The sequence below is a fragment of the Odontesthes bonariensis genome, chromosome 21 (genome assembly GCF_027942865.1).
Source record: "Odontesthes bonariensis isolate fOdoBon6 chromosome 21, fOdoBon6.hap1, whole genome shotgun sequence".
Classification (NCBI taxonomy): domain Eukaryota; kingdom Metazoa; phylum Chordata; class Actinopteri; order Atheriniformes; family Atherinopsidae; genus Odontesthes; species Odontesthes bonariensis.
The window spans coordinates 7,539,114-7,564,520 of record NC_134526.1 but is presented as its reverse complement, the minus strand read 5'-3'; the positions used below and the strand labels follow the sequence as shown (position 1 = coordinate 7,564,520).

General features: G+C 41.5%; 2 protein-coding genes and 1 long non-coding RNA gene across 10 annotated transcripts; 2 read left to right on the top strand and 1 right to left on the bottom strand.

Moving 5' to 3' along the window:
- The first annotated feature begins 1,459 nt into the window (after positions 1–1,459).
- Positions 1,460–10,516, top strand: slc4a1a (solute carrier family 4 member 1a (Diego blood group)). 2 transcript variants are annotated; one of them, XM_075454702.1, is made up of 21 exons: positions 1,460–1,620; positions 2,685–2,760; positions 2,963–3,018; positions 4,629–4,726; positions 4,814–4,860; positions 4,946–5,111; positions 5,223–5,358; positions 5,435–5,504; positions 5,591–5,633; positions 5,706–5,890; positions 6,005–6,212; positions 6,382–6,585; positions 6,672–6,820; positions 6,925–7,119; positions 7,230–7,460; positions 7,544–7,633; positions 8,336–8,502; positions 8,592–8,833; positions 8,926–9,095; positions 9,389–9,562; positions 9,659–10,516. In XM_075454702.1, the coding sequence occupies exons 2-21, from the start codon at positions 2,734–2,736 to the stop codon at positions 9,719–9,721; spliced, it is 2,721 nt and encodes a 906-aa protein (XP_075310817.1). In that variant the 5' UTR covers positions 1,460–1,620; positions 2,685–2,733; the 3' UTR covers positions 9,722–10,516. The 2 variants fall into 2 exon arrangements, with proteins under 2 accessions (XP_075310817.1, XP_075310816.1); XM_075454701.1 differs by having other exon boundaries at positions 1,460–1,640.
- Positions 10,517–10,981: 465 nt separating this feature from the next.
- On the bottom strand, positions 10,982–14,534 carry LOC142371996 (uncharacterized). Its single transcript, XR_012768163.1, has 2 exons — positions 11,688–14,534; positions 10,982–11,370 (listed from the first exon to the last, which is right to left on the bottom strand). It is a non-coding gene; the product is annotated as an uncharacterized LOC142371996 (long non-coding RNA).
- ubtf (upstream binding transcription factor) lies at positions 11,945–22,091 on the top strand. 7 transcript variants are annotated; one of them, XM_075454706.1, is made up of 22 exons: positions 11,945–12,431; positions 12,557–12,685; positions 14,823–14,881; positions 15,050–15,222; positions 15,715–15,798; positions 15,892–16,047; positions 16,147–16,211; positions 16,325–16,451; positions 16,535–16,645; positions 16,739–16,872; positions 16,982–17,123; positions 17,216–17,257; positions 17,378–17,488; positions 17,610–17,765; positions 17,871–18,017; positions 18,169–18,282; positions 18,369–18,457; positions 18,548–18,737; positions 18,826–18,873; positions 18,971–19,024; positions 19,106–19,255; positions 19,354–22,091. In XM_075454706.1, exons 3-22 carry the CDS (start codon positions 14,845–14,847, stop codon positions 19,471–19,473), a joined length of 2,250 nt encoding a protein of 749 aa, XP_075310821.1. In that variant the 5' UTR covers positions 11,945–12,431; positions 12,557–12,685; positions 14,823–14,844; the 3' UTR covers positions 19,474–22,091. The 7 variants fall into 7 exon arrangements, with proteins under 7 accessions (XP_075310821.1, XP_075310820.1, XP_075310819.1 ...); XM_075454705.1 differs by having other exon boundaries at positions 12,557–12,691; XM_075454704.1 differs by lacking the exon at positions 12,557–12,685.
- Positions 22,092–25,407: the final 3,316 nt, after the last annotated feature.

Below are 25,407 nucleotides of genomic sequence, written 5' to 3'. Positions count from 1 at the left end.
AACTGTTTGGAGCGTGAAACACATGGAATGGACAGCAGACTTTGATCTGATGAGCCCAATGTGAAGTTGGAGCAGATGTTTCTTTGTAAGCGGTGGATGGTGAATGGATGGTTCTATATGATGGGGTCCCACTGTAAAGCATGGAGGATGGATGTTGTATCACTCAGAATTAAGGGTGATACTGAACTGGCTTGAGCTTGGGGTCATCGCTGTGTTTCAGTGGGACAGTGAGTCAAAACACACCTCCAGGCTCTGTAAGAAATGTTTGACCCAGAGGCAGCCACGTGGAATGCTGCATCAGATGAGCTACCTTCTCCAATGACCCCACCTCAACCCAACTGACATAATCTGGGATGAGTTTGGGCTTGACGTTGAGGAAAAGCACCCACCACATGCTGAGCATGTGTGAGAACTCCAGGTGATGATCTCATGAAGTGAGAAAGTGCAAAGATCTAGTCAAAACAAGAGGTGGGCATTTTTCTTGTCACAAACATATGTTGTAGTAGACTCTGATGTTCTTTCTATTCGCCAACAGTGTACGTATTGTTAGTGTTTAAACTTTTTAATCATTTGCAGGTTCGTGACTCTTTTTTCTCTCTCATCAAAAGAACAAGAACTGACTACAAGGTGCAGTCAGTTCTCAAACTTCTGGTCATGTGCAAAGATATCTTGCACATTTGAATTCTGATGTCCTCAGAAAGGCATCTACGGTTATCTCCTTTGTGTACTCCAGTCACCATCGGATGTGCGACTGGTTGTTCAGTTTGTGTTTAGTTTGAAAATGCATTGCACTTTGTGTCTTTATGCACTTCAAACGTCCCACTGTGGTGATTTGCAACAGTCATGTTCCAGCCTCGGTTTTACCAGCAGTCTCCTTGCAGAAACTTCTATCACAGACTTTAATTTTCATAATGCTCTGTTGGTTTTTTGGCAGAATAATCCTTATGAACCATAATGTTGTCCTGTCTCACCAGTGCGCCCTGCATCATGAGTCGGTATCTCAGCGGCCACCAGCTTCACGTCCAGTCAGCTACAGAGGAGCTCTCAGTTTGTCGCTGCTATCTCACATGGACTACAGATAAACCAGATGAGCTTCAGGAGGGTTGAGAAAAAGTTGTTTAATGTATTTACATCAAATCACTTGGAACTAACCCCTTTCATCATCAACCATCATGATGAGGGAATCCCCAGTTCGTAAACAAGATGACGTAGGAAGATGATCTCCTTATGATACTGTAATTGCTCCCTTCTCTACCCTCTTTGCCACATGTGTGCCCCTCAGACATGATGAGGTTCTGTCCCTCTCTGGCTTTGGACCTGGTTCATGCAGAGAGGGCGGTGCGGCCAAATTAGGGCCGGGATATCCCTGTCTCAAGGTGTCCCAGGCTGATAGAGATGTTTGTATGTCATACACGCCCCCACCCACCGCCACACGGCTTAGCCACCAGAGGGTTTGGGGGGTACTACACTTCTTGGCGTTGACGTACTTTCATGTGGGTGTTCCCGCTTTGCTGGGTCTGTCGCTGTAGTCATCTTTTCGTTTGCCCGTGCTCACTTTGTCACCGGGTTCTTCAAGGCTGACAGGGCAGTGATCGTCCCGTTTCCAGTGCTGGAGACCAGGTGGGAATACCTGCATACAGGTAGGGGTGTGGCCTCCTCTGGCCATGGGTTGGACAATCGTTTTTGACACTAATGAGCCAGCAGTTAGAAATCAAACAAGATGGATATCTGAATGTGTACAAGCAAGAGTGATCCCCAGGAATTTGGGGTGAATTGTCATAAAACTAAGTTATCTATTTTCATTTTTTGCTTCTTGAAGATTCAAGAAAGTAGGTTTATCATAGAGAAAAGCCTGTTGAGATTTTTAGGATTTGCTGCATTTATTCTGAAAATGGCACCTGCTTCCTCTTGGCTCATGCGAAAATAAATGCATCATCTAAGTGCTGAAAGATAAAAATATTTAGTTCACATGCATTGATCATATCTGTAGATTTATTTGTTTCAAAAGCTCCTGTAAATGGTCTTGTATCGTGCAGAGTTAGTGCGTGGAGGCAAAATTCCCATTTTCAGAAGCACTTGACCGAAAAGAGCCCAGTCCTCTCGGATATCTGTGAAACACGACAGAATATTGCGCTTTTAAAAAAGAAAACAAATTGTGAGAATTTTGAATATTCTGTCTTATAAGCTCTGCATAACTTGTTGAACCCACATATTTAATTTTTTTGACTGTGCAGCTTCTGAAGAGAAAAGATGTGTCTGGTTGAAGGGTGTAACCCAAAGATAAGGCTCTGTCGTCCTCTATTGAAACTATATCATACCTCAAATTGTCAACGGCTGATTGATTATCTGTTCTGAGCCGCGGCTCGGCAGACTAACTCAAAGTACAGCTTGTGATGATCGACGATGGGGTCTTTATCAAAGCTGTTTTAAAAAAGCCTCAGTTGGTCTAGTTGAGGTTGGTGAATAAATAACTTTTCTCTCAACAGTAAAAACTCCCAAACAGCTGTCCTTTTGTTGTGATTGTTGGGTTTAAATTTTAGAAATCCTTTATTTAGGATGCATTAGATGAAATGCTCATCAAAGCTAGCAGGTTTAATGCTATTTGTTCCGAGATTCCATGTGTTTCATTACTTATAAAGATTATTTCTATTTTTGTGTGTCGATTAAACCATTTTCTGTTTTAGGGAATGCAGTAAAGTAGCTGAGAATTGAAGGACAGACTATTCAGCATTCATGGAGAACAACTTCACTTTTGAGGAGGTCGGTCTTCTTTTGTCATCCAACACCTTTATGAAGTTTCATAATTGCTGCAACATAAGATTAAAGCTCCAGCTCCAGATTTGGTTAGGATAGAAACCATGGTTTCTCATGTGTTCAATCTTGCTGGAATGGGTAGTTGCCCAAATCCTTTTTTTTTTTCAACAGCTTCCATTAATGATTCTTTTACTTCCCACTTATGCAGGGCAGTGACATGTCACATGAAGACAGTGACTCAGCCTTCCCCTCCCCAGTGAGACTGTAAGTACCTCGTCTCAGCCTCACTGTTCTCCACTGTGACTTTTGCACAGTATTTCTGCACCCTGTTTCTGATGAGATATAATGAGTCCTTCTTGCCCCAAACTGTGCATGAGTAGGGCCCATTTCACCAAGTTCTCCAATTATGTGTTTCAAGTCAGGTTGGCGAATATCAACAATTTTTGTATTTTGTAATAGATCCAGCTTGCAATGCATCTGAGCCTCTTTTTTTGATCCATCTCTTTGCCATATCTATTTTGTTTTGATTTATTTACAGATGCAGTGTGCAACGTATTCAGTAGAAACACTAATACCTTACACTACATGTCAGACTAGCACACTAGAAAGCAGTTTTTTTTGTAGATGCTAAAAAGGCAGATATTTCAGTAGCTGCTGGAGACCAAACCAGAGCTTAACGATAAAAGTACATCTTAATTAAGTGGTTAAACAAAGTGAATATTTATCCATGCTTGAAGGCATCTGTTTGCTAACACATTAAGAGCTGTTTGGATACACCTTGCAAGAGCTCTGCTCACACAATCAAACAGTTGTAAATTTAGCATTATCAAACCATGATCTAAAAATGGATGCTGGCATGAAATAGTGTTTATGGGCTAGAGGAGAGCTTGGAGAGGGGGGGAAAAACTGCATAAAAACATTTAAATACAAGCAAAAATCTAAATGAAATGATTTTCATAAAAGTAGCACAGAAATGGCACATCGTACGATAAGTGCATAATAATCCATGATAATCGTAATAAGTTAAAGTGGCACTCTAATGATATAATATATATTTCTGAAATATATAATACAAACAGGGACATGGTAAAAGTGGGGCACAGCCCATTCCCCTGAAAATGCAAGGTTGAGGGGTGCTGCCACCTTGTGAATGTACAAAGAATAGCATGAGTGTTTTTCAAAAGTTCAGAACTGCACTCCATCACTTCCCTGGTGTGGTGTCTGAGGCATCTGGTGTGGACATGCAAGGTACTGCTGAGAGGCACTCGTCCCATCCCTTGTCTGGGTTAATGTTAGGCAAGGCAAGCTTATCTGTGCAGCACAATTCAACAACAAGGCGATTCAAAGTGCTTTACAGATGCATTAAAACAGTAGAAATCAAAAGCATGATTTAAATTTTCAACAAAAAAGAAAGAGATAAGAACAATAGATAAAATCAGTCATTAAAATGTGATTAAGTTTTGAAACTCAAGCTTCAGATTTGGAGCTTTATTCAAATGCAGCTGAAAATAGGTGTGTCTTCAACCTGGACTTAAACACACTGAGTGTTTCAGCTGATCTGAGGATTTCTGGGAGTTTGTTCCAGACATGTGGAGCATAGAAGCTGAATGCAGCTACTCCATGTCTGGTTCTGAGTCTGGGAACTGATAAAAGACCGGATCCAGATGACCTGAGGGGTCTGGAAGGTTCATACTGGGTCAGGAGGTCACTGATGTATTCTGGTCCTGGAGCATTCAGAGCTTCATAGACCAGCATCACCAGTTTAAAGTCTATCCTTTGATTTACAGGCAGCCAGTGTAAAGACCTCAGAGCTGGACTGATGTGGTCCATTTTTTTGGTCACTATTTTATGTTACTGTATCTCCAAACCACCAGGGCTCCCCCAGGCCTGAGCGGTACCTTTGAAGGGAGGGAGGAGGACGAGCAGAATGAGTCTCCTTCAGAAGCCATAGCCATACTCAACGATTCAGACGGTAAACTTTTCCAAAAGTCTGTGCACTTGTTTGTGATTTGTCTTAAAATATCAGTGCAAAAATCCCTGCTCCGCCTTTTCATTACAGCTTTCCTGAATGTGAACACCAATGCCACCACAAGAGGGGATGCCCAAGTTAGTTCATCCTTTCAAATGAAATGTTAAAGTTTGATGTCATAAACGTATATGCTATCTGACATATCACACTGCATTACCACAGGCCTATGTGGAGCTGAATGAGCTTCAGGGCAACACCTGGCAGGAGACTAGCCGATGGGTGGGTTACGAGGAGAACTTTGACCCTGCCACAGGAACGTGGGGTTCCTCTCATGTCTCCTATCTCACCTTTAAGAGCTTGATTCAAGTGCGCAGGGCCATGAGTACAGGTGACTTTGGAACCTTAAATAGAACAAAAATCCACATATATGTGTGGATAAAAATCCATTTAAACTGTTAAACATTTAAATGTCATGTTCACACCAAACCTGCATCCTCAGGTGCCATCATCTTTGACCTGAGTGCCGGCGGTCTGTCTGCTGTGGCTGAGAAAATAGTTGATGAGCTGCAGAACAAGAATGAGATTTCTGCCAGTGAGCGAGAGGGTCTGCTGAGAACTCTCCTCATGAGACGCAGGTAACCCTCGTTTGGTGATAAACTCTCAAACATATGTGAAGCACAGCTTTTTTGCTCATTTTATTTATCATTCCAGTCAGTCTCAGGGACCTGTGGTGACTCCCTCTGGAGATATTCAGATGCAGACTTTTTCTGTCACAAAGAAGGTACACATTTAGAGTCATTTCATCTCTTTTCAACCCTTAGCATACCTGTTTTAAAATAATATCGCTGTAACTGTTGTGTTTTGCAGCGAGAGAGCTCTGACAACATGGAGGCATCAGTTGTTCTCACAGGTAAAATTATTCTGATGCAGTTTTTGTACAATTTTCTGTAGCAGGTCTGATTTGAAAGAGTGTTTCCCATAGGTACCCTGGACTTCCTGCAGAAACCAGTGGTGGCCTTTGTCAGGCTGGCTGACTCTGTAGTGATGGACTCCACTCTGGAGTCAGCTGTACCTATTCGCTTCATCTTTATGATGGTGGGCCCAGCCCAGAGTGGAATAGACTACAGTGAAAGCGGCCGGGCCATGGGTGCTCTGATGGCCGACTGGGTAAGAGAGGCTGAAGAAGGGAAAGTGGACATTTCACTGCAGCACCTTTAGTAAAGAGATCACACAACCACCCCCCCGAACTGAATGAGAGTTTTCTGTATCCCCCTCTATCAGGTGTTCTGTCTGGAAGCCTTCTTGGCCCAAACTGACAAAGAAGTGACCAACGCCATCGCTGACTTCATGGACTGCAGCATTGTGATTCCTCCCACTGAGATCCAAGATAAGGTGATGCTGGAGCCAATAATTGCCTTCCAGCAGAAGATGCTGCGTGACAGACTCCGTCCTTCTGATACCCGACTTGCCTTTGGAGACAGGGTCAAAGGTCAGAATTCCCTCGCTGAATTACTTTGCAGTCTTTGATTCTTCAAAACAAATGTGCAAAAGAGCCTCACGAAATATGGAAGAAACTCTGGTAAAGAAACTCAAAGCAGAACGGAGGGGGTTTGAGGGTAATCAGTGTAAATGTCCATTTGATTTGTCTTGTTGTATAGCTGATCAGGGTCCAGAGGAGCCGAGGGAGGACCCTCTGGCCCGCACAGGTTATCCTTTTGGTGGAATGGTGAAGGACATAAAGCGCCGCTTTCGCCACTACGTCAGCGACTTCACAGACGCTCTGAACGCTCAGGTCCTCGCTGCCATCATCTTCATCTACTTCGCTGCCCTGTCCCCAGCTATCACGTTCGGAGGGCTTCTAGGTAAAAGAGACTCATGGACAGGAAGGCACTTTTTCTCTTTAAGTACCATCAAAGTCAATGTCCACTCTCTCATCTTCTGACCCTAGCTGACAAAACGGAAAAGATGATGGGTGTTTCAGAGCTGATGGTCTCCACCAGCGTCCAGGGCGTCATCTTCTGTCTCATTGCTGCCCAGCCCGTACTTGTCATTGGCTTCTCTGGACCTTTGCTACTGTTCGAGGAAGCTTTTTTTGTCGTACGTACAAGTTGAATGCCCTTAAGAATTGTAAAAAAAGTCTTTAGAGAACCACTTTTCTTTATTAAAATCCTTTTTTGTTTTGTTTTTTCATCCCATGCCAGTTCTGCAAGGCCCAGAACATTGAGTACATTGTGGGCCGTATCTGGGTGGGTATGTGGCTGATAGTGATTGTGGTGGTTATCGTAGCAATGGAGGGCAGCTTCCTGGTCCGATACATTTCCCGCTTCACCCAGGAAATCTTCTCCATCCTCATTTCGCTCATCTTCATCTACGAGACGTTTTCCAAACTTATGAAGGTTGCCTTACGTCATTCTTCCATCCATTTCACAGCCGAGCTGATTTCATTTTAGTGTCAGCTGTAACTGTCTACTTTGCTCTTCTTCTGCTTTCTTTTACCTTTACTCAGATCTTCAAAACCCACCCTCTGATCCTGAACTACGAACATCTGAATGACACACTGGACAACCCCTTCCACCACGCCATGATAGAGGAGCTTTCTGGACCAGATAATACCACCAAGGTGGTTGAAAGGCCGTACCCCAACACCGCCCTGCTCTCTATGTGTCTGATGTTTGGCTGCTTCTTCATTGCATACTTTCTCCGATCATTCAAGAACGGTCACTACTTCCCAGGCCCGGTAAGATCAGGTTTTTAACAGAATACTTTTAAATCAATTAATATGACTTTGAACCTGGTGTATCTTTTGCTCTGTCTCTTCAGCTTCGTCGTTTGATTGGAGATTTCGGTGTCCCCATTGCTATTTTCTTCATGATTGCTGTGGATATCAGCATTGAAGATGCATACACCCAGGTAACTATACATACTGCAGACTGCATTGTATAAATAACAAATATATGTATATGTATGTACGTATAATCTATGTGTATGAGGTAGTGTGTTCAAAAACTAGAAAATTATTGTTTCATTCTATGCTTATCTTTGGGAACACATGGGGAAGTCTGAATTTTAGTAAATTCTTAAAAAAAAAACAAAGACATTGATTCACAGAGGCACTAAAAACTAGCAATTTAACTGCTTCAACAGAGTTTAAAAGGGTAAATGACCAGCTTTCGCAGTTTCAGGTGTGTGTTAACACAATGCCAAGGAGGAAAAACATCAGCAATGATCTTAGTTATAAGGCAATTTCCAAACCTTGAGTTTTCCACACGACTGTATACAGACCTTGATAAATAACATCTATATCTGTAATATCTTCACTCTTTATAACTTATGTTGCTATTATTGATTAAATGTTCATAGATTAGACAACCAATAGACTGTGTCTGCCTAAAAACCTTTCAATCACATTAAAAAGGAAGATAAATGAAGTGTCTGCTTATTTACCATGTATTTAATATTGTGTGGATATGGTGAGCGCTGGGATGGTTTTGAATGATCCCTCATTAATGTTACTGATTATCTTTTTCCTCAGTATTTTTAACTCAAATCCTACACAGAAGCTCATATTAGAGTGGTAAAAAACAATGTGAATGTCACCCTATCCTCTTGTAGAAACTTGTTGTGCCAAAAGGTGTTGAAGTGACCAACCCCAAAGCCAGGGGCTGGTTCATCAATCCTATGGGAGAAAATATGGATTTCCCCATCTGGATGATGGGAGCCTGCTGTGTACCTGCCCTGCTCGTTTTCATCCTCATTTTCATGGAGTCCCAGATTACCACGTGAGTTACTCTGTGTATTATAGCATCATTGTTGTTTGCAGCTCATGTGAACTGAGTTAAACTTCTTTTATATTGTCTGTGAATGCCAGGCTGATTGTGAGCAAACCTGAAAGAAAAATGATGAAAGGATCTGGTTTCCATTACGATTTGCTCCTCCTCGTCACCATGGGGGGCATATCCTCCATCTTTGGGGTGCCCTGGCTGAGTGCTGCCACTGTGCGGTCAGTCACCCACGCCAATGCTCTCACTGTCATGTCCAAGGGCCCCAAACCAGAAATAGAGAAGGTGATTGAGCAGAGGATCAGTGGCTTATGTGTGGCCATCATGGTTGGTAGGTGCTGCCATCTATAGCATTGATGCAGTCACATCAGGTTCAGAATAAATGACAATTTTTCCTCTAATCACTCTTTCTCTGACTTTCAGGTGTTTCCATTTTCATGGAACCCATCCTAAAGATGATTCCTATGACTGCCTTGTTTGGCATCTTCCTCTATATGGGTATCACTTCTCTGAGTGGAGTCCAGATGTGGGATAGGATGCTTCTTCTTATTACTCCAAAGAAATACCATCCCGCTGACGCCTACGCCACCAGGGTACCGATCCCCCCTCACATACTGCTCATTTTACTCCAATAATGATTTCAGTTTATCAGAATGCATTTATGATGATGAGTAATATTTTCTTAAAAGTGCTTCTTTGTAGATACTTCACTATTTGTCAATAGGTAATGTTGTTTGCCTTTAAATTGTCTTAAATTAAGTCTCTAGACCTGTTCCCGTCGGTCTGTGGGGTCATCACTTGTTGACTCAGACATTTTTATGCATTTTGATGTCAGTGTTTGGTTCGAGCCTCCCTTCTAACGTCCTCCTGCCTGTCATCTGTGCAGGTGAAGACATTCCGGATGCATCTTTTCACTCTGATTCAGATTTTGTGTCTGGCTGTCCTGTGGATGGTGAAAATGAGCCCATTCTCTCTAGCCCTGCCTTTCATTCTTATTCTCACCGTCCCTCTGCGCATGTTCATGACCGGCCGGCTCTTCTCCACCATGGAGATGAAATGCGTAAGTACTCGTTTGAGCCTGAGACTTTCACCCCAGGCCTAACTCAAAGAGTAACTTGTTGTTTCATGAGTCGGCTTCTCTGTGTTTATGTTGCAGCTGGATGCAGATGATGCCAAAGTGAAATTTGATGACGAACTCATGGAGGATGGATTGGCATAAGCGTCAAACACAAACTGAAGTCATTCATTTTGTTATTTCAAACTGTTCTGTTATTATTCATCTTCAAAGAAACCTTCTTTTCATATTCAAACAAAATTCCTGCAGCTGAATTTGTGTCTGACTGCAATAGATAACAAGTTCCGATACTTCTTATATTCATCATATAAAGTCATGGTACTGGTAATTGCCGTTTGTCTTCATGGGTAAAGAGTGGTATTTTAAATATAAGAGGTATTTTCTCCCCTCGGATAAAAAAACTTTCCATTTATTTATTTATTTTTTATAGCTTTTAGTGACTACAGTTTAGTCACATTTTAGATCAGCCCATGGTATTATGCAAGTTCACCTTAACTTAAGCTCTTTAAACTTGACCAAACAATTGTTTTTGTGGAACTATCAGAGGCACTGCATACCTATAACCTAGTCTAATATTCTCAAATGTGTTTTTAGTTGTGTTTCTCAAGTTTGCTTCATAACATTTGTTGTTGGTGTAATGTATGCAGCGTTTTCTGTTGAGTTGCCCCGTTTGTATAAAAAGATGTGTGATTCGCTCATATCTGATTTTGGTGTGGAATTGCTTTCATGGTCTTAGAATGCAATGAGTAGTCATAGGACGTCAATGATGAGAAATAATTGTGCGAGCCGATTGTTGCACTGATGACATCAGGGAAACATTTCTTTGTAAATGTCTTATCAAGCATTTTGTTTTGCCCGCTTAAAACACTGTACATGCTTTGGATTTCACTTTAATAAGAAATAAAAACAAAATAAAAATGCTTTAAAAATGCTTCATTTCACTGGGACACATGGTACTTTTATTTATTTTTTTCTCCTTTGATTAAAACGAAACGTTCAGCTTCTACCACTCAGCTGCATGCTGCCTTTAGGATAATCACGTAAATTCCAACCTCACGATATTTAATCTGAAAAATATAGTAGATACACTCAACTACTCTCTAAGTCTCAGGATGATTTGACTTTTATTGTTGTATAGTTTTCATACATTTCTTTATCCAAGGTATAAGGACCTCTATTTAACGATACAGATTTGTTCCACACAAATCAGTAACATTGTAGATACCCATAAATGGATCATTTCAGACAAAGACTTTTACATTTTGCATAATTCTATAGACATCTCCTCTCTATAGTTTACATTTGTTCGGCTTTGTTTATTCCAGTTGTGTCTAAAACTTATCAAGTATTACTTTGTCTAATAGTGCCACTTTGAATCAAAGTAAGAACACACCATATCACTAATTCTTGGTTTTAACCAGTTGCTTTTATTCCACTTTGTAAACACAGAATTCAAAACATGACCTGAGATGTTTACAGACAAAAACATTTTTACCAGAGGCGCAGTATGATCGAACTAAGATTTGATTAACCCTTAATGTAGATCCAAATCTAGATTTCGTTTTTAAATCAGCCATGGTGGAAGGAAATAATATTTGCTTAATGATTTAAAAAGTTGAGAACATCTTCATTAAGTTTTGAGTGCGTTTTAGCAGGGTTGGGTCTGTGTGTATTTTACAACACGCTGGATACTTACTTCAGTTTTTGTTTTATAGTTCATGTCGATTTGAGCATTTTTCTTTGAAGCCGCTTTCTGTAGCAGAATGGGAGAAATGCTCACAAGTCATTTCCATCTGGATTAAAAGAAAAACATAAAAACAAACTGACATTACATTACCGCTTAAGTAACTGGTATCATGGAAGGAGAAGCTTACATACAGTAGAACGCGTTAGGCATTTAAAATTGATAAAACCAAGTACCTTTACAAAAACATGCACATTTCTATAGATGCAGTCAAAATATAATCATATGATTTGAGAACAATGCAATTATAACTAGGAAACATTTGGAATAATTACACTTCTCTCTATTACATGTAAACAGTCATGCCTAAGGTTCAACCCTACACATAGCTACATGTAAAATGAATTTGTTAATTTTATCATTTACTTATTTAGGTCCAATGCGTTCGTGTGAACGCCTTCCGTACAACGATCCCTGGTTTTCCCACAGCATCGCGAACACAGCACACTTTAACAAGGCCGAGCGCCTGGAAGTCATTTGTTTTCCCTGAGTCGGACTGACTGGATTGGATGGCCGCGGGTTCCGCCCACAAACACACAAGGTGGAGTTGAAAAGAACAAACATGCTGGGCCAAAATGAAGCTGTCAAACAACCGCTTACAATTCAGGAAAAGAGGTTTAGAGCAGTGGGAAGCGGCATGCACGCTGCACTAATGGTGCCTCTCATGTAATATAAGGGCAAATCTGACAATGAATACATAAAATTATAAACTTCAGAATAAATTGCATTGTACGTTAGTTATATTTGCTTAAGTTAACGGTGGCGTTAAAGTAGACACAACTTAGTCTTTAATCAAACCAACAGTTTTCCGATAAAAAATATATTCGGGCTGCAAACTTCGGCTGCAGATGCAACAGAGTCGGTCTCGGGGAGAAATATTCATCCGCGGTTGCGACATCGGAAAAATGTGGATATGTCGGCGTAGCGAAAATGGTTGGATGGAGAGAGAACTGCTGCGCGTTGAGTGGAGGGAGACGGAGAGTGAGATGGAGGCGGGGGGAAGGACCATCTCTGCGGGGACTGGAGCCCAGGACCGACGGCGCAGTGCTGGCTATCGTTCAACCCTCCCCTTCTTCCTCCGCAGCGACACCGAGGCTCACGTCGAGACAGGTAAGCCAACGAGAGTCGCTCGGTTTCATAACAAAACGACACGAGCGCGCGATAGTCAAGCCCGAAAAAGCGACTAAAAGTCGAAAATTATTCCTTTCGTGTTTGCTTTTGTTTCCATTTAAAAGCTCCCCGCTCTGTGGCCTCTTTGTAGTCGCGCAATAAACCGACCGTTGCAGAAGGGTACAGACGAGGTCGGCCATAGCCGAATTGCTGGTCCCAAACAGCGGGGAAGAATCTGAACACAAAACCCGGAGGTACTTGTAAGTCTTTATTTTAAAAATACCCCTCATCTACTATCTTAAGCGGATACCTTTAATCGAAATTAAGCTATCGGTGATGTAGCCGTGTTGTTCGAGTGGTGGAATAAACGGTGGTTTCCGCGCCGAGACCTCCATGCGGCTGTTGGCGGAACAGCTCGCCGCCTCTCTCGGTCAGCCATCAGGGATCTCGGTTTAATATCTCACCGTGCAGAGACTCGCCCTCCCTCTCCCCCTCACTCTCTCACCGACTAGCCCAGAACCACCGACGACCGAGATCGGAGAACCCGCCTTCTCCTCCTCGCTTGTGCGATTTTTTGGATCGAGAGAAGGGAGTCTGCAACGCCCTGGCTTTAGCTTTAAGCTCCGTTTTCAGTGTTTGCAGTGCGCCATTGGACCTTGTCACGGTAGGTTTCCTTGTTGAGCGGGGCTGAAGCATGGCGGACCTGGAGCTGTTTGTCGCGCCAGAGAAGCTGCTCAGCCTCGGACGTTAACGTGTTTCCTTTTGAGCTGTAGCCGAAAGTGTAAGAACTGTTTAACGCTGTAATTTTCGCCGAAACTATAAACGGGGAACGTTAAAATTCACGCACGTTAAATTAGGTCGACGCTGTCATGTTTTTGCCGTTAAATATTTTTGATTTTTCTCCTTTCTTCCTGCGCCTCCGTTTGTCCTTTTAACCCAGTTTACCGACATTTTACTCATCTGGAACGGTATTAACAACCGTTATAACTTATTTTCGAAATCCCTCCGCGATGTTTGTCGTGAAATTAAAACGTTACCGTAAAAAAAATAAGTGTTAAGTTTCATATATTATTTGTTGTAAACACCAGTTAATGTGATCCAGGTCTTCCAAGTAGAACAGAAATTTCGTCTAAAATGCTCGAAAGCTTGGCTCTTTTATAGGAAAATGTCCAATTTTAAAGAGTTGTAACTCTAAATAAAGAGTGAAAAGGTCTAATTTAAGCTTCTTTTGGCGTGCTAAGTTGTCCTTGGTCGTGCCGTGCTTCGGCACCTACATTTTAAAGACCCATATGTTGTATTTTTTGATTAAATTTAATTAATTCGATGTTAAAAGAGGTCCGAATCGATACTAGAACATTCCCAGATGTACTTAAATGTCGATTTGTTTAGTTTTACTTAAGCTAGGTCAAACGCTTGAGCTTGGGCCATCAAGGACAAGATGAACAACGAGCATCCGCCATCATTGGAGGGCAGCTCGGCTACGCCTCGCTGAAGAATGCTCTAGGTTTTCCTCCTTGATTCGACCATGAAACCCTCAAAACACGACCAAAGCGGTCGGGAAATACACTAAAAGCACGTTTATTAACTTAAAACGAATGTCATTTTCTTTTCCTCGCTCCCATCTCGGTAAACATTCGAGGAGAAGATTATAGGTTTTGCACGGCGGAGCTAGATCCGCTTCCAACGGTGATGAGGCGCCTGTGTTGAGTGGCGCATTTGGCTGCATTGCTTCCAAGCTACCATTCCTGCCTCTCGGAGACCGAAAGCAGATCCCCCGTCCGTGGTCAGCTGGTCGCCTACAGCTGCCTGTCCGTTCACGTCCATTCGCTTCCTCCTTCCGTGGATCCTCCCCAACCTCCGCTCCGACTGAAAATCCTCCATTACTGAGCAGACCGAGCGAGAAAATGGTTGCTCCTGTGTGTCCACGATACTTTTGTTGTGGAATAAGGACAGTACTAATTCGCCAAATTCCGGTTGGCAAAATTTGCTCGACGGGAGACTCCTGTTGTCGTAGCTAGTTGTGCTAGTTGAACCCCTCCGCAGTGTTATTTGAGATTTGAAGCCGTCACAAGCAATAGCCTATGTCTCACCATGTAGCGTAAACGTTTTAGGGGCGGTGTAATGAACATAAACCATTATGTCGGGGCAGATTTGAATTCACTTGGACTCAACAGTTTTACTTTTATATCATAGAAAAATAGTTTTTTTGAAGAACCAATGCCAAACATGAATTATACGAGTATAAATTATGATTGTTTGCGTTTAAAAAAAAAAAACTAGAATATTTCTGATTTATTACCGGAGTTTATTACCGGATCTCAGTTGATGTTAAAGTAGGTCGTGTTTATTCATTTAGATTTTAATGTTTTTTTTCTTTTCCTTCTTTTGCAGATCCAATACTTTATTTTCACAAATGAATGGAGAAATGGAGGCAGCGGCCCCAGTGCAAGGTTAGACTTTACTAAGGTTTTGTAATTATTTAACTTTAACATGAAAATAGCTTTTTGATTGCTCTGTAGAAATGTATTACTTTTCAAAAACTGAGCAATTCTAGTGGGAAGTTCTAATTTGACCCATTTTTGATTCCTGCATTTTGTTCTGTTTTGTCGTTTTCACAGTGTGGGTGCAGGATGACCTCCTAAAATTGCTGGAGGGCATGAAAGTGGCCCTTCCACTGAAAGACCTGACTAAATACAAAACATCAGAGTCCCACCTGGACTGGCAGAAGGTGGCCTTCAACTCTTTTACAGCAGAGATGTGTAAGCAGAAGTGGCAGGAGGTCTCTAAAGAGGTACGCCATTTCAGATGACGCTGTATTAAATGCGTTTGAACCAAATTTGTTGAACCAAAGGTTTGACAGACTCCCCCAAAACCAGCCCTGGTTGGAGTGTAGTACTTTGACTTTACCCAGAATCTTTGGGTAAAATACCAGTGCAGGCTGGAAGTCATGACAAGTGGCAAGGGATGCCATTGTCTCTTAAATGGAGGGGAAAACATTTGCCAGATGGACTTCACAGAATAAAAATGAGTTATTTACTGTTTATTTTTTGTGGACACATTATAATGAAACATACACCAGGGTCTGCGACATTCATGAAGATTATCATGTGTTTAGGCTTCCAAGCTACCCTGTTGTGTTTGTATCAACCATATGATTAACCTGTGTGGGGCATCAGCAGCTGATTCAGTGTAAATGGTGTGCTGGCCCTGCCTATTCACTGGTGCATTAATGGGGCAAACTCTCATTCATTACTAAGTTTCCACATGCTGTTTTTCCTCTTAGATTCGTAAATTCAGAACTCTAACAGAGCTGATAGTTGATGCTCAGGACTACATCAAGAACCCTTATAAAGGAAAGAAAATAAAGGTGGGTTAGAATCAGTATTTCACATAATGAACAGACAACTGGTTGTGTGAATAGAGCTCAAGATTTAAGTCTTTCTCCCCCCCGAATAAACAGAAGCACCCAGATTTCCCCAAGAAGCCGTTGACTCCATACTTCCGTTTCTTCATGGAAAAGAGGGCCAAATATGCCAAGTTACACCCTGAGATGAGTAACCTTGACCTGACAAAGATCCTCTCCAAGAAATACAGGGAGCTGCCTGAAAAAAAGAAGGTCGGTCAAAGAAAAGAAAAAGAGCCACAGCTGTTAACTTTTACTATTTTGCTTTTTGATGCAGTTTGAAACGTCGTTCTTTTCATTTCACGCCCACAGAAAAAATATGTCGAAGACTTCTTACGAGACAAGGAAACATTCGTGCAAAGCATGATGAAATTCAGGTGGGATTACTCAAAACTTCTTTATGACACTAACCTTTAACAACATGGAGTATGTTAAGCCAGAGTACAGAGGATTAAAACTGCTTGATTGTTGGTTTCTGATGTGTAAACAGGCAACTACATCCAGACCTTGTGGAGAGCATGACCAAGAAAGGTTCAAATGTTCCAGAAAAGCCCAAGACACCCCAACAGTTGTGGTACAACCATGAAAAGAAGGCCTTCCTAAAGACACGTCCAGATGTAAGTTTGGGGATATTCAGAGTGCAGTCGCTAAAAGCACAACTGTCGTTCCTGAGATGTTAATTTTATGTGTCTTACATCAGGCAACCACCAAAGACATTAAGGACAGTCTAGGCAAACAGTGGACACAGCTGACCGACAAGAAGAGGCTGAAATGGATCGCAAAGTCCCTGGAACAGCAGAAACTATACGAGGTGAAACTTGTTGCTATGACGTGCTGCAGTGGTGAGAACAGCATCTGCAAAAGTATTTTCATCATCGGTAACTGTGTGTTTGCATGTTTTTAGGGAGTTATGCGGGAATACATCCAGCAGCACCCAGAGTTAAACATGACCAAGGAAGATATTGTAAAGTCGACACTGACCAAGGCGGAGCGGCACCTGAAGGACAAGTCTGACGGCCGACCGGACAAACCTCCTCCGTGAGTCGCGGCTCCAAATACTCTGCAGCGCAATCCCAATCGGGTGACTTTTAGTCTCCTGCCCTTTGAATGAGCTGTTTGGACAAATGTGGTGTGTGAACGCTTTCAGAAACGGTTACTCGATGTTCTGTGCCGAGCTGATGTCGAGCATGAAGGACGTTCCCAGCACGGAGCGCATGGTGATGTGCAGCCAGAGATGGAAGCTGCTGAAACAGAATGAGAAGGATGCCTACCAGAAACGCTGTGAGCAGGTCAGTTCATTGTCCCCGTGTCATGGAGCTGAAAAATCAAGTCGGACAGCTCAGTTTGTTCTCCAACTTTTGTGGGTTTTTTTTCTCCTCAGAGGAAAAAGGAGTATGAAATTGAAATGAACAGATTTCTCAGTGTAAGTCTTATCCTTCTTTCTTAAGTTTGCATGTTGAAACCATTGCTCTGCTCATTTGTCTTTATGCTTTTTACTCGGAGAGTTGGTATTTATTTTCCTTTTTTGTGTGGACATCCGTAGTCTATATCGGAAGAGGAGCAGCAGCGGATCTTGGGTGAGGAGAAGCCCGGTTCTAAGAAGGGCAGCAGAGCTACCAGTCCTGCCTCTAAAAAGAAAAACTCCAAAGCAAAGGTCAGACCTGGAATAAAAGCACCTTTTGGTTTCTGATTTCAACACATTACCAGTCCATCTTGCTTGTCTTTTGTCAGACGTGTATTTTATATATTTGCATTGTCTCCTCTGCCATTTGTAGGCCAGTCTAGAGAAACCCAAAAGGCCCATCTCTGCCATGTTCATATTTGCTGAGGAGAAGCGTCCCAAACTGCAGCAGGAGAAGCCGGACCTCTCCGACAGCGAGCTCACCAGACTTCTGGCACGCATGTGGAACGAGCTGCCAGATAAGAAGAAGGTAAAATGTCCATCCAATATCTGCCAAAACATTCTGAAATGATTTGTAATTAGTTTTTTTTTTTTTTAATAATCTTCTGCTGGTCTTTTTCACTGAATGATTTAGGAGAAGTTTAAACGTTTAGAAACAGTCTTGAAAGCTGAGTCAGAGAAGAAGGAGAAGGAGGATCGAAGTCGTTTGCCAGATCCACCCAAAACCGCTCAGGAAATCTGGCAGCAGAGCGTCATAGGAGACTACCTGGCCAGATTTAAGGTAGGCATAACTCAGAGTTTCAAGAATAAAAACGAGAAGTTCTATTTCAACAAGATTAACAACATGTGTAACCACACGTTTCAGCCGTTCACAAGTGAAAATACAGGTAGTATTATATCGCCACATGCATTTAATATGAACATGTGCTCAGCAGAGTGACCGTCCAAGGGCGCAGAAAGCAATGGAAACAGCCTGGAGCACCATGGAGAAAAAGGAGAAACTTATGTGGATTAAAAAGGCAGCAGAGGACCAGAAGAGATATGAGGTTAGAAAACCTCTGTTCCACCAGTAACTGTAATGTTGTGTTCGGGACCGGTGAGAGCTACCCGCTGACTTATGTGTCTTCAACAGAGAGACCTGTGTGAGATGCGCTCTCCTGCTGCGGCCATCGCCTCAGGGAAAAAGATGAAGTTTGAGGGCGAACCCAAGAAACCGCCATCGTAAGTTTGTGACTTGTAATTTCACTTTGGCTGCGCATGGCCAAACCTTGGAAACCCTGACGTCTGATTCCCTTGTTTTTGACTCGCTAGTAACGGATACCAGAAGTTCTCTCAGGAGATGCTGTCTAACGGGGAGCTGAACCACCTTCCAATGAAAGAGCGGATGACTGAGATCGGCAGCCGGTGGCAGAGGTTGCCACTGAAGGACAAGGACCGCTACAAGAAGATTGCAGAGGAGAAGCAGAGGCAGTACAAAGTCCTACTGGAGCAGTGGCTCGCTGTAAGAAGTGGTCGCTGGATGTAGGGGGAGATATTTTTCACACCTTTTTAAAAACTCTTACCTAACGTACACTTTAATCTGTCCACAGAGCTTGTCTTCACAAGAGCGAAACACCTACAAAGAATATAATTCACAAGTAAGCTTTTACACTCTTCTCGTGCTTTAAAGGGGCTCCTTTATGTTTTCAATATATTTCCCTGGCAATGTATTAATCATTCTCCTCATTCTTTTAGAAAAGAAGAAACCCAGCTAAACAAGGAGGCCCCAAGGCAAAGTCCAAGAAATCTGTGAGTGCCGAAGCTGTTGCATCTTCTGCTGTGTGTGAACTACACTGTGAGCCCGGCCTGAACAAATGTGTCTTTTAACAGGACACGGAGGAGGAGGAGGAAGAGGAAGAGGAGGAGGAAGACGACGACGACGATGATGAGGACGAGGATGACGATGAGGACGAGCAGGAGAAGGCTTCCTCTGAGGCAGATTCATCCAGTGAGGAGGACGATGAAGAGGAGGACAATGATGTCAGTGATATTTCTATTGTTAGCACTCGCTACTACAGATGTGAGCGAGAATTGTGCTGATTTTGTATTTTGCTTTTTTTTGTTGTTTTTTTTTAAAGAAGGAGCGTGACGACGACGACGACGACGATGATGACGAAGCGGAGGACAAAGAGAACAAATCAGAGGACAGCAGCAGCGAGTCGAACTCGGGAGGATCGTCAGACTCTGACTCGGACTGAAACGCCGTCCTGAGACAAACTGAGCAGCGCTGAGCTGAGCCAAGAGTCCAGGGAGCTCTGCCACTGTGCCAACCCTGCTCTCCTCCCACCACCAGAGGGAGCCCCCGCGTCGCTTCATCCGCCCCACACTCACCCACTTTTTGTTGCTGCCCTGGTAATCTGCACCCAAGGAGGGACCTTGCCCCCAAAACAAGTTAAATTCCCTCCTCGGTTTGATGGTCATCTCACAGCATGGGTTAACCCGCTGACATTATGCCAAAAACAGCATCCCACTGGTTTGGTGATGTCATGAACATTTCTGCCCCTGAGTTCAATATTCATTTGCAGGTTGAATGGTTTAAGGTTAGAGTTTTAATCTGTAGGGTGATTTATTACCCTCCTGTATTTCTTTTTTTATTCTGGTAATTAGTTAAAGACGAGTCGGCATGAGTTGTGAACAGGCTTCATTGAGCCAAAGAGCATGATATGGTGGAGACGGGGGGGGGGAGGGAGGGGGGGCACTGAAAAATTGCACTCTTCAGAATGTTTCCTTTGATATTTTTTCCAGAACGTCGTTACTTTGTTCTGTATTCTCGAGCTATGATGTAGATTTTATGATTTGGTTATTACAGAGGTGGTATTTTTTCAGGAAAAAACAAGTCAAGCCATTTTGAATGTGTTTTTGTTGCTGGAAAATCTCCGAACTTTTTACTTACCTGTGCTCTCATTTAAAAGGTGTCTATAAAGTGTTCACCTCCTGTGGGTTTCTCATGTTTTATTGTTCCACAACATGGAGTCAAAGTGGATGTAACTAGGCCCTTTGACGCCAGTCGGTATGAAGAAAAGTGGGGTATCCTGCAGGATTTACGGGGCGTGACCGGTTTGCCGTGACTGTGACTAAACCTGTCTTAGGTCAACACCGAGCTGTCAACTAACTTTGGCGTTCAAATTTGTGGGATTTTTTTTTTTTTTTATATATATATTACATTGATTCTTTACGAAAGCATCTAAATTAAATACAGATATAAACACAAAACCAGCGACTACGAATTTATAGTGTGCAAGTACGCTGACTTAAATGTGTAATTTCCAACTTCTTACTGTAATCTGACTGGCTTGAATGCTGTTTTTGTATCCTTCCCCTGAATAACCATTTTCACTAAACATGTTACAGTTTGATTTGAAATGTTCCTTTTTCTTTCCAGTTAATTTCTTTGAAACCAACTGACAGCCTTTTTTTTCGGGCTTCCATTGACACACCGATCGATTCAGTTTTTTATGGGAACTTAATTTAGACGAGTTTGCAAAGATTCTCGCTTTGAAGGCGTCGGAGCATCATCCGTGTCAAAGGCTGATTACATCCACTCATGTATTTTGAAACGTGAAGGTTCGGCGTGTGTGTGTGTGTGTATGAATATTCCCTCCGAGGCACTGCAGGATCCATTGCCATGTGTTACTGGACTAACATGTCTCTCTGTATCAATCCATCAGTCTTAAACAATTCTGTTCCACTCAGTCGATTCAAAAGTTAGTCTTGGCCTCTCGTTGATAAACGGTGGGTGGTTTATCCACATTTAGTCCTCAGTCTGAGTTTTTAAGATGTATCCCTGTATGTTTTTTGGGTGTTTTTGCCCCCCCCCCCCCCCCCCCCAACTTTTCATTCAGTTGCTAACATGTTTGTTTAAATTGTGAACATTTGAGTTCTGACCCATTTCAAGTTTGTCCTGAAGTTTCAACGGTATTGGCTGTAATCCGTTTGGGTTTCTGTCTGATGCTTCCCCCCCCCCCCCCCCAAAAAAAGTGTGCACTTATTGTAAATGTGTTCCTCCGAGTTTGTGTGCATGCATGCAGAGTCGTGTGTGTATACGTGAGGATGCGTGTGTGTGTTTCTTTGCTTTAACGTTTGCTGTTTTGTTGCATACCCTGATGTGACTGCAGCGTGCATGTCTGTGCCTGTGTGGGGACATCATACCAACACCATGAATGTAGATGTCTTTCAATTTTTGGATTTGTATTTTCCTCCAAAGGTCTTTGCTGTCATGTCGTTGATTACCCGAATACGGAGCGATGACCAGACTTCCATAATTGTCTGTCTTTTTTGAGGTTCCAGACAGATTGATTATTGATCTGTTGCTAACGGATCATTTTCACCATTATGACTTTCATCACAGACTGAAACAAAACCAGCGTGGACTATTTAAATAACCGAGGGAGGGAAAAGGAAAGCAACTGCTTGTACTGACTGATGGAAGTTTGTAAAAGGGATTGAGGAACTGAGTTGCCAGTGGATTTTGGGGTATAAAAAAAAAAATGTCATTTTTCTGTAAATACTGTTTTTGTATTGTGTGCTTATTGTTTAGTTAGTTGTTTAATTTTGCAAACCCTCATCTGTGATTTCTGAGGCCAGTGAGTCTTTCACTCACGGGGGAGAATTTTTGGTTAAATTCACCCGTTTTACTTGTTTCTTCTCTCCCTTTATGTTGGTTTATAGAGAGATCTATGACAACCAAGCTTTACGAGTTTGTACTGCTGATCATTTGAAAAGGAAAAAAAAAATTGATGTTTTATATAGCTGAGGGTGTTCTTATGTCCTTGTAGTTCAAGTATTTGGGCAAATAAAAACAAAAAACGATCTTTAAGGAGCGTATTTTTAGATTTTTTTTTTTCTGAAATGGTACAGAATCAGTGATCGGTGCGTGGTATACACAATCAACACTTCTTGGTTTTTAATGATACTGGGTATATGGAGTATTAACATGCACTTGTGTCATTTGAAATTAAGACGATGTATGTCAAAAACATCTATTAGGGTATTCTTTATATAATTAGAATATGCTGCGACCCCTGCAGGCAGCCTGACATCTAGTTTGAGAACCTAAAAGTAACAAATTGAAACCAGCTAATCCAGTTTTTGACCGGTTAGAAACTGCCCCTTTCTTACAACACCACAATGTAATTCCTGTTCAGTGTAAGGAAAGTAGAGAGGCCTGCACCATGCCTGACTTTAACCCTGTCCATTATCTATGAGATCATCTAGTTCTGGGCCTGGATTCTTCCTGCAGCAGTGCAAGAAAGGGGGAGATCCCTGCAGCCACACCCCAAAATCTGGTTGAAAAGTTCCAATCACAAGCAGCCAGTGAATAGTGCTCAAAGTCTGAGGTGCTCACATGTCCAAATAAGCTACTTATCGTTTATTAACTGCACCTTAATGCTGGTGATGATCTCACTGAATGACTCAGACTCAACAAACTGATGCTAGATGAGGAGCGACTATACTGTTCATTTATTGATGTCTGGAGAGGATGGTAAAAGTCAAGCCTTCCAGTTCAAAGAAAAGGAAGGGAACTGTGTTATCAAAGTAAAATCCCCAAAACGAGCCTCAAAGGTTGGTTTTTGTAACTTTTGTCTTCAGAAATATCACCGCAGAGGTGCAGTGTTTTACCAGATATGTATGATTCCATCCCTATTAAAGATGGCTTTGCTAAATTGAAACGTAGCAGAGCTCAGTTGAGGTCTGATTAGAAACTAAATGATACAACTTGCTATTATCTTTACACATAAATACAAATCTAAGCAGCAAACAGGTGGACAGCTGCAACTTTGAGGGGGCTTTCAATAACAGCTTCATGTATTCATAAGCCAGTGTAAGCCTCTGAAAGCTCCCCATTTTGTAACAATGCCACAAATGGACAGTATCCATCCATTTTCTGTACCCGCTTAATCCAATTTAGGGTGGCGGGGGGCCTGGAGTCTATCCCTGCTGTCATTGGGCGAGAGGCGGCGTAGACCCTAAAAAATGGCAGAGAAGAAGAAATCATATCTTCCTTACTTCTGATGTTAACGCCTACTTGAATTCAATTTTATGTTAAAACCCATGCCACACTGTAAACAGTCTCTCAATAATTGTCACAGAGGAGCAGCAGAAGAACATAAAATCACAAAATTCATCTACATAAAGTAGGTGCTTCATGAGAGAACAATCAGTCGCATGCCCGCTTTCACATTATTTCACACTATTTACCAGTAATGAAAGATTATCCTTCTAAACATCGCATAAAATAGGAGGTAAAATACGTCCCTGACCATTGTTCACATGAAAAGGGACATATTCAATTCTCCCATTTTATTGTGAGAATGCATAAAGCATTCTCACTATTAAGTTCCTGTTTCTCTTTATTATTATTATTCCATATTATTCCGCCGTTTTTCGGCATTCAACTACTTCAGCATACTTTGAGCTATTTCAACAAATTTGGTATCAAAATGTTCAGCTCATTCAGCTCTTTCCTGCTATTATTTTTGGTGTTTGTAACTTTTCAACTTTTTAAGATATTAAGCTTTTTGTTCAACTTTTTTCCCATTGAAACTAATGTTAAATTTTTAAATCTTTTCAAATCCTTTCAAATCCTTTCAAATCTTTCAAATCTTAACTAGTTCAGCATACTTTCAGCTAGAGACACCATTCAAATTTTAAAATGTTCATAAGACATTCAGCTATTACCAATTGTTTCATCTTTTCAAAATATTCAGCCAATTTTGAAATATGACAGTTTCAAAAATATGAAAATTAAGTTCTCCAAATCCTTATCTTCAAATGCTTTCAAATCCTTCAAAATCTTCAAATCTATTCAAATCGTAACTGCTTCAGCATACTTTAACCTAGAGACACCATTCAAATTTTAAAATGTTCATAAGACATTCAGCTGTTACCAATTGTTTCATCTTTTAAAAATATTCAGCCAATTTTGAAATATGACAGTTTAAAAAATATGAAAATGAAGTTCCTTCTTGGATTTTAGAGTGAGACATTCAGCAGTGCTGATAAGTTTCAACTTTTCAAACAAATTACTGTAACTTTCATACAGTTTAACTGAGAGAAACAAATTATACCTTAAAATGTAGGAAAACTTGTCCTCTTTCAGCCAATGTAACTCTTAAAGAGCTCACATGGACAGATTTTGAACTATGAGCCTTTAAGCTTGAATAACTTGTCAAATTTTGAGGAAATCTGCCATTTTTGAATCAGCTTCAAGTGTTTCAAACTGCTTCGATTTAAATATAGTTGACTCCACAGATGTAAAATTACTTTGCTAAGTTCCTCTAAGCCTTCTGCTTCTAATGGTGTTAAAATTATTTTTCTAGCTGCTCAACTTTTCTCACAAGATGTATTTGAAGTCAGTGTTCGGTGTCATTTCTCTCCCGCGATCGGCGGGCGGCCGTCTCATCTCTCCATATATGTTGTGTGTGTTCAACCTGCTTCGATTTAAATATAGTTCACTCCACAGATGTAAAACTACTTTGCTAAGTTCCTCTAAGCCTTCTGCTTCTAACGGTGTTAAAATTATCTTTCTAGCTATTCAACTTTTCTCACAAAACGTGTTTGAAGACAGTCAGATTTGTCCCGCGGCTGCAGCAGCTAGCTCTGTGTCTCTCTGTGTAGTCTTTAAGTAGGTCAAATGCACTTCAGGTGTAACACAACGAGATGGCTTAATGGTAACACTACCAGCCTTTCGTGCAGGTGGCCCGGGTTCAATCCCCATCATGTAAGACCACATTTTTTTTTTTTTTTTTTTATATAACTATTTAAGCATACTTTCAGCCATTTCAATTGTTTCTAGCTTAAGTTTATCATCAAATCCTTTCAAATTTTTCAAATCCTTTCAAATCCTTTCAAATCCCTCAAATCTTTCAAATCCCTTCAAATCCTTCAAATTCTTCAAATCCTTTCAAATCCTTCAGATCATTTCAGATCCTTCACACCATTCAAATTTTAAAATGTTCAAATCTTTTAGCTTTTTAAGATTTTTCTTTATTAAGGTAATTCAGCTCATGCATTCTCACAGCTGTTTCGCAGGAACAGCTCTTTCTAGTTCTCATTGTTGTTCAAGCCAAATACAGGATTCCCACCAGATATTCAGGGACATTTATTCCATACTACCTATTCAATAAATCTTT

Coding starts and splice junctions, on each gene's coding strand:
- slc4a1a (XM_075454702.1), top strand. CDS start 2,734: ATGGAGAACAACTTCACTTTTGAGGAG. Junction 5,891..6,004: donor GTGCTCTGATGGCCGACTGG/GTAAGAGAGGCT, acceptor CCCCTCTATCAG/GTGTTCTGTCTGGAAGCCTT. Junction 6,586..6,671: donor CACGTTCGGAGGGCTTCTAG/GTAAAAGAGACT, acceptor TTCTGACCCTAG/CTGACAAAACGGAAAAGATG.
- ubtf (XM_075454704.1), top strand. CDS start 14,845: ATGAATGGAGAAATGGAGGCAGCGGCCCCAGTGCAAG. Junction 18,018..18,168: donor ACTACCTGGCCAGATTTAAG/GTAGGCATAACT, acceptor ACATGTGCTCAG/CAGAGTGACCGTCCAAGGGC. Junction 18,874..18,970: donor ACAAAGAATATAATTCACAA/GTAAGCTTTTAC, acceptor TCATTCTTTTAG/AAAAGAAGAAACCCAGCTAA.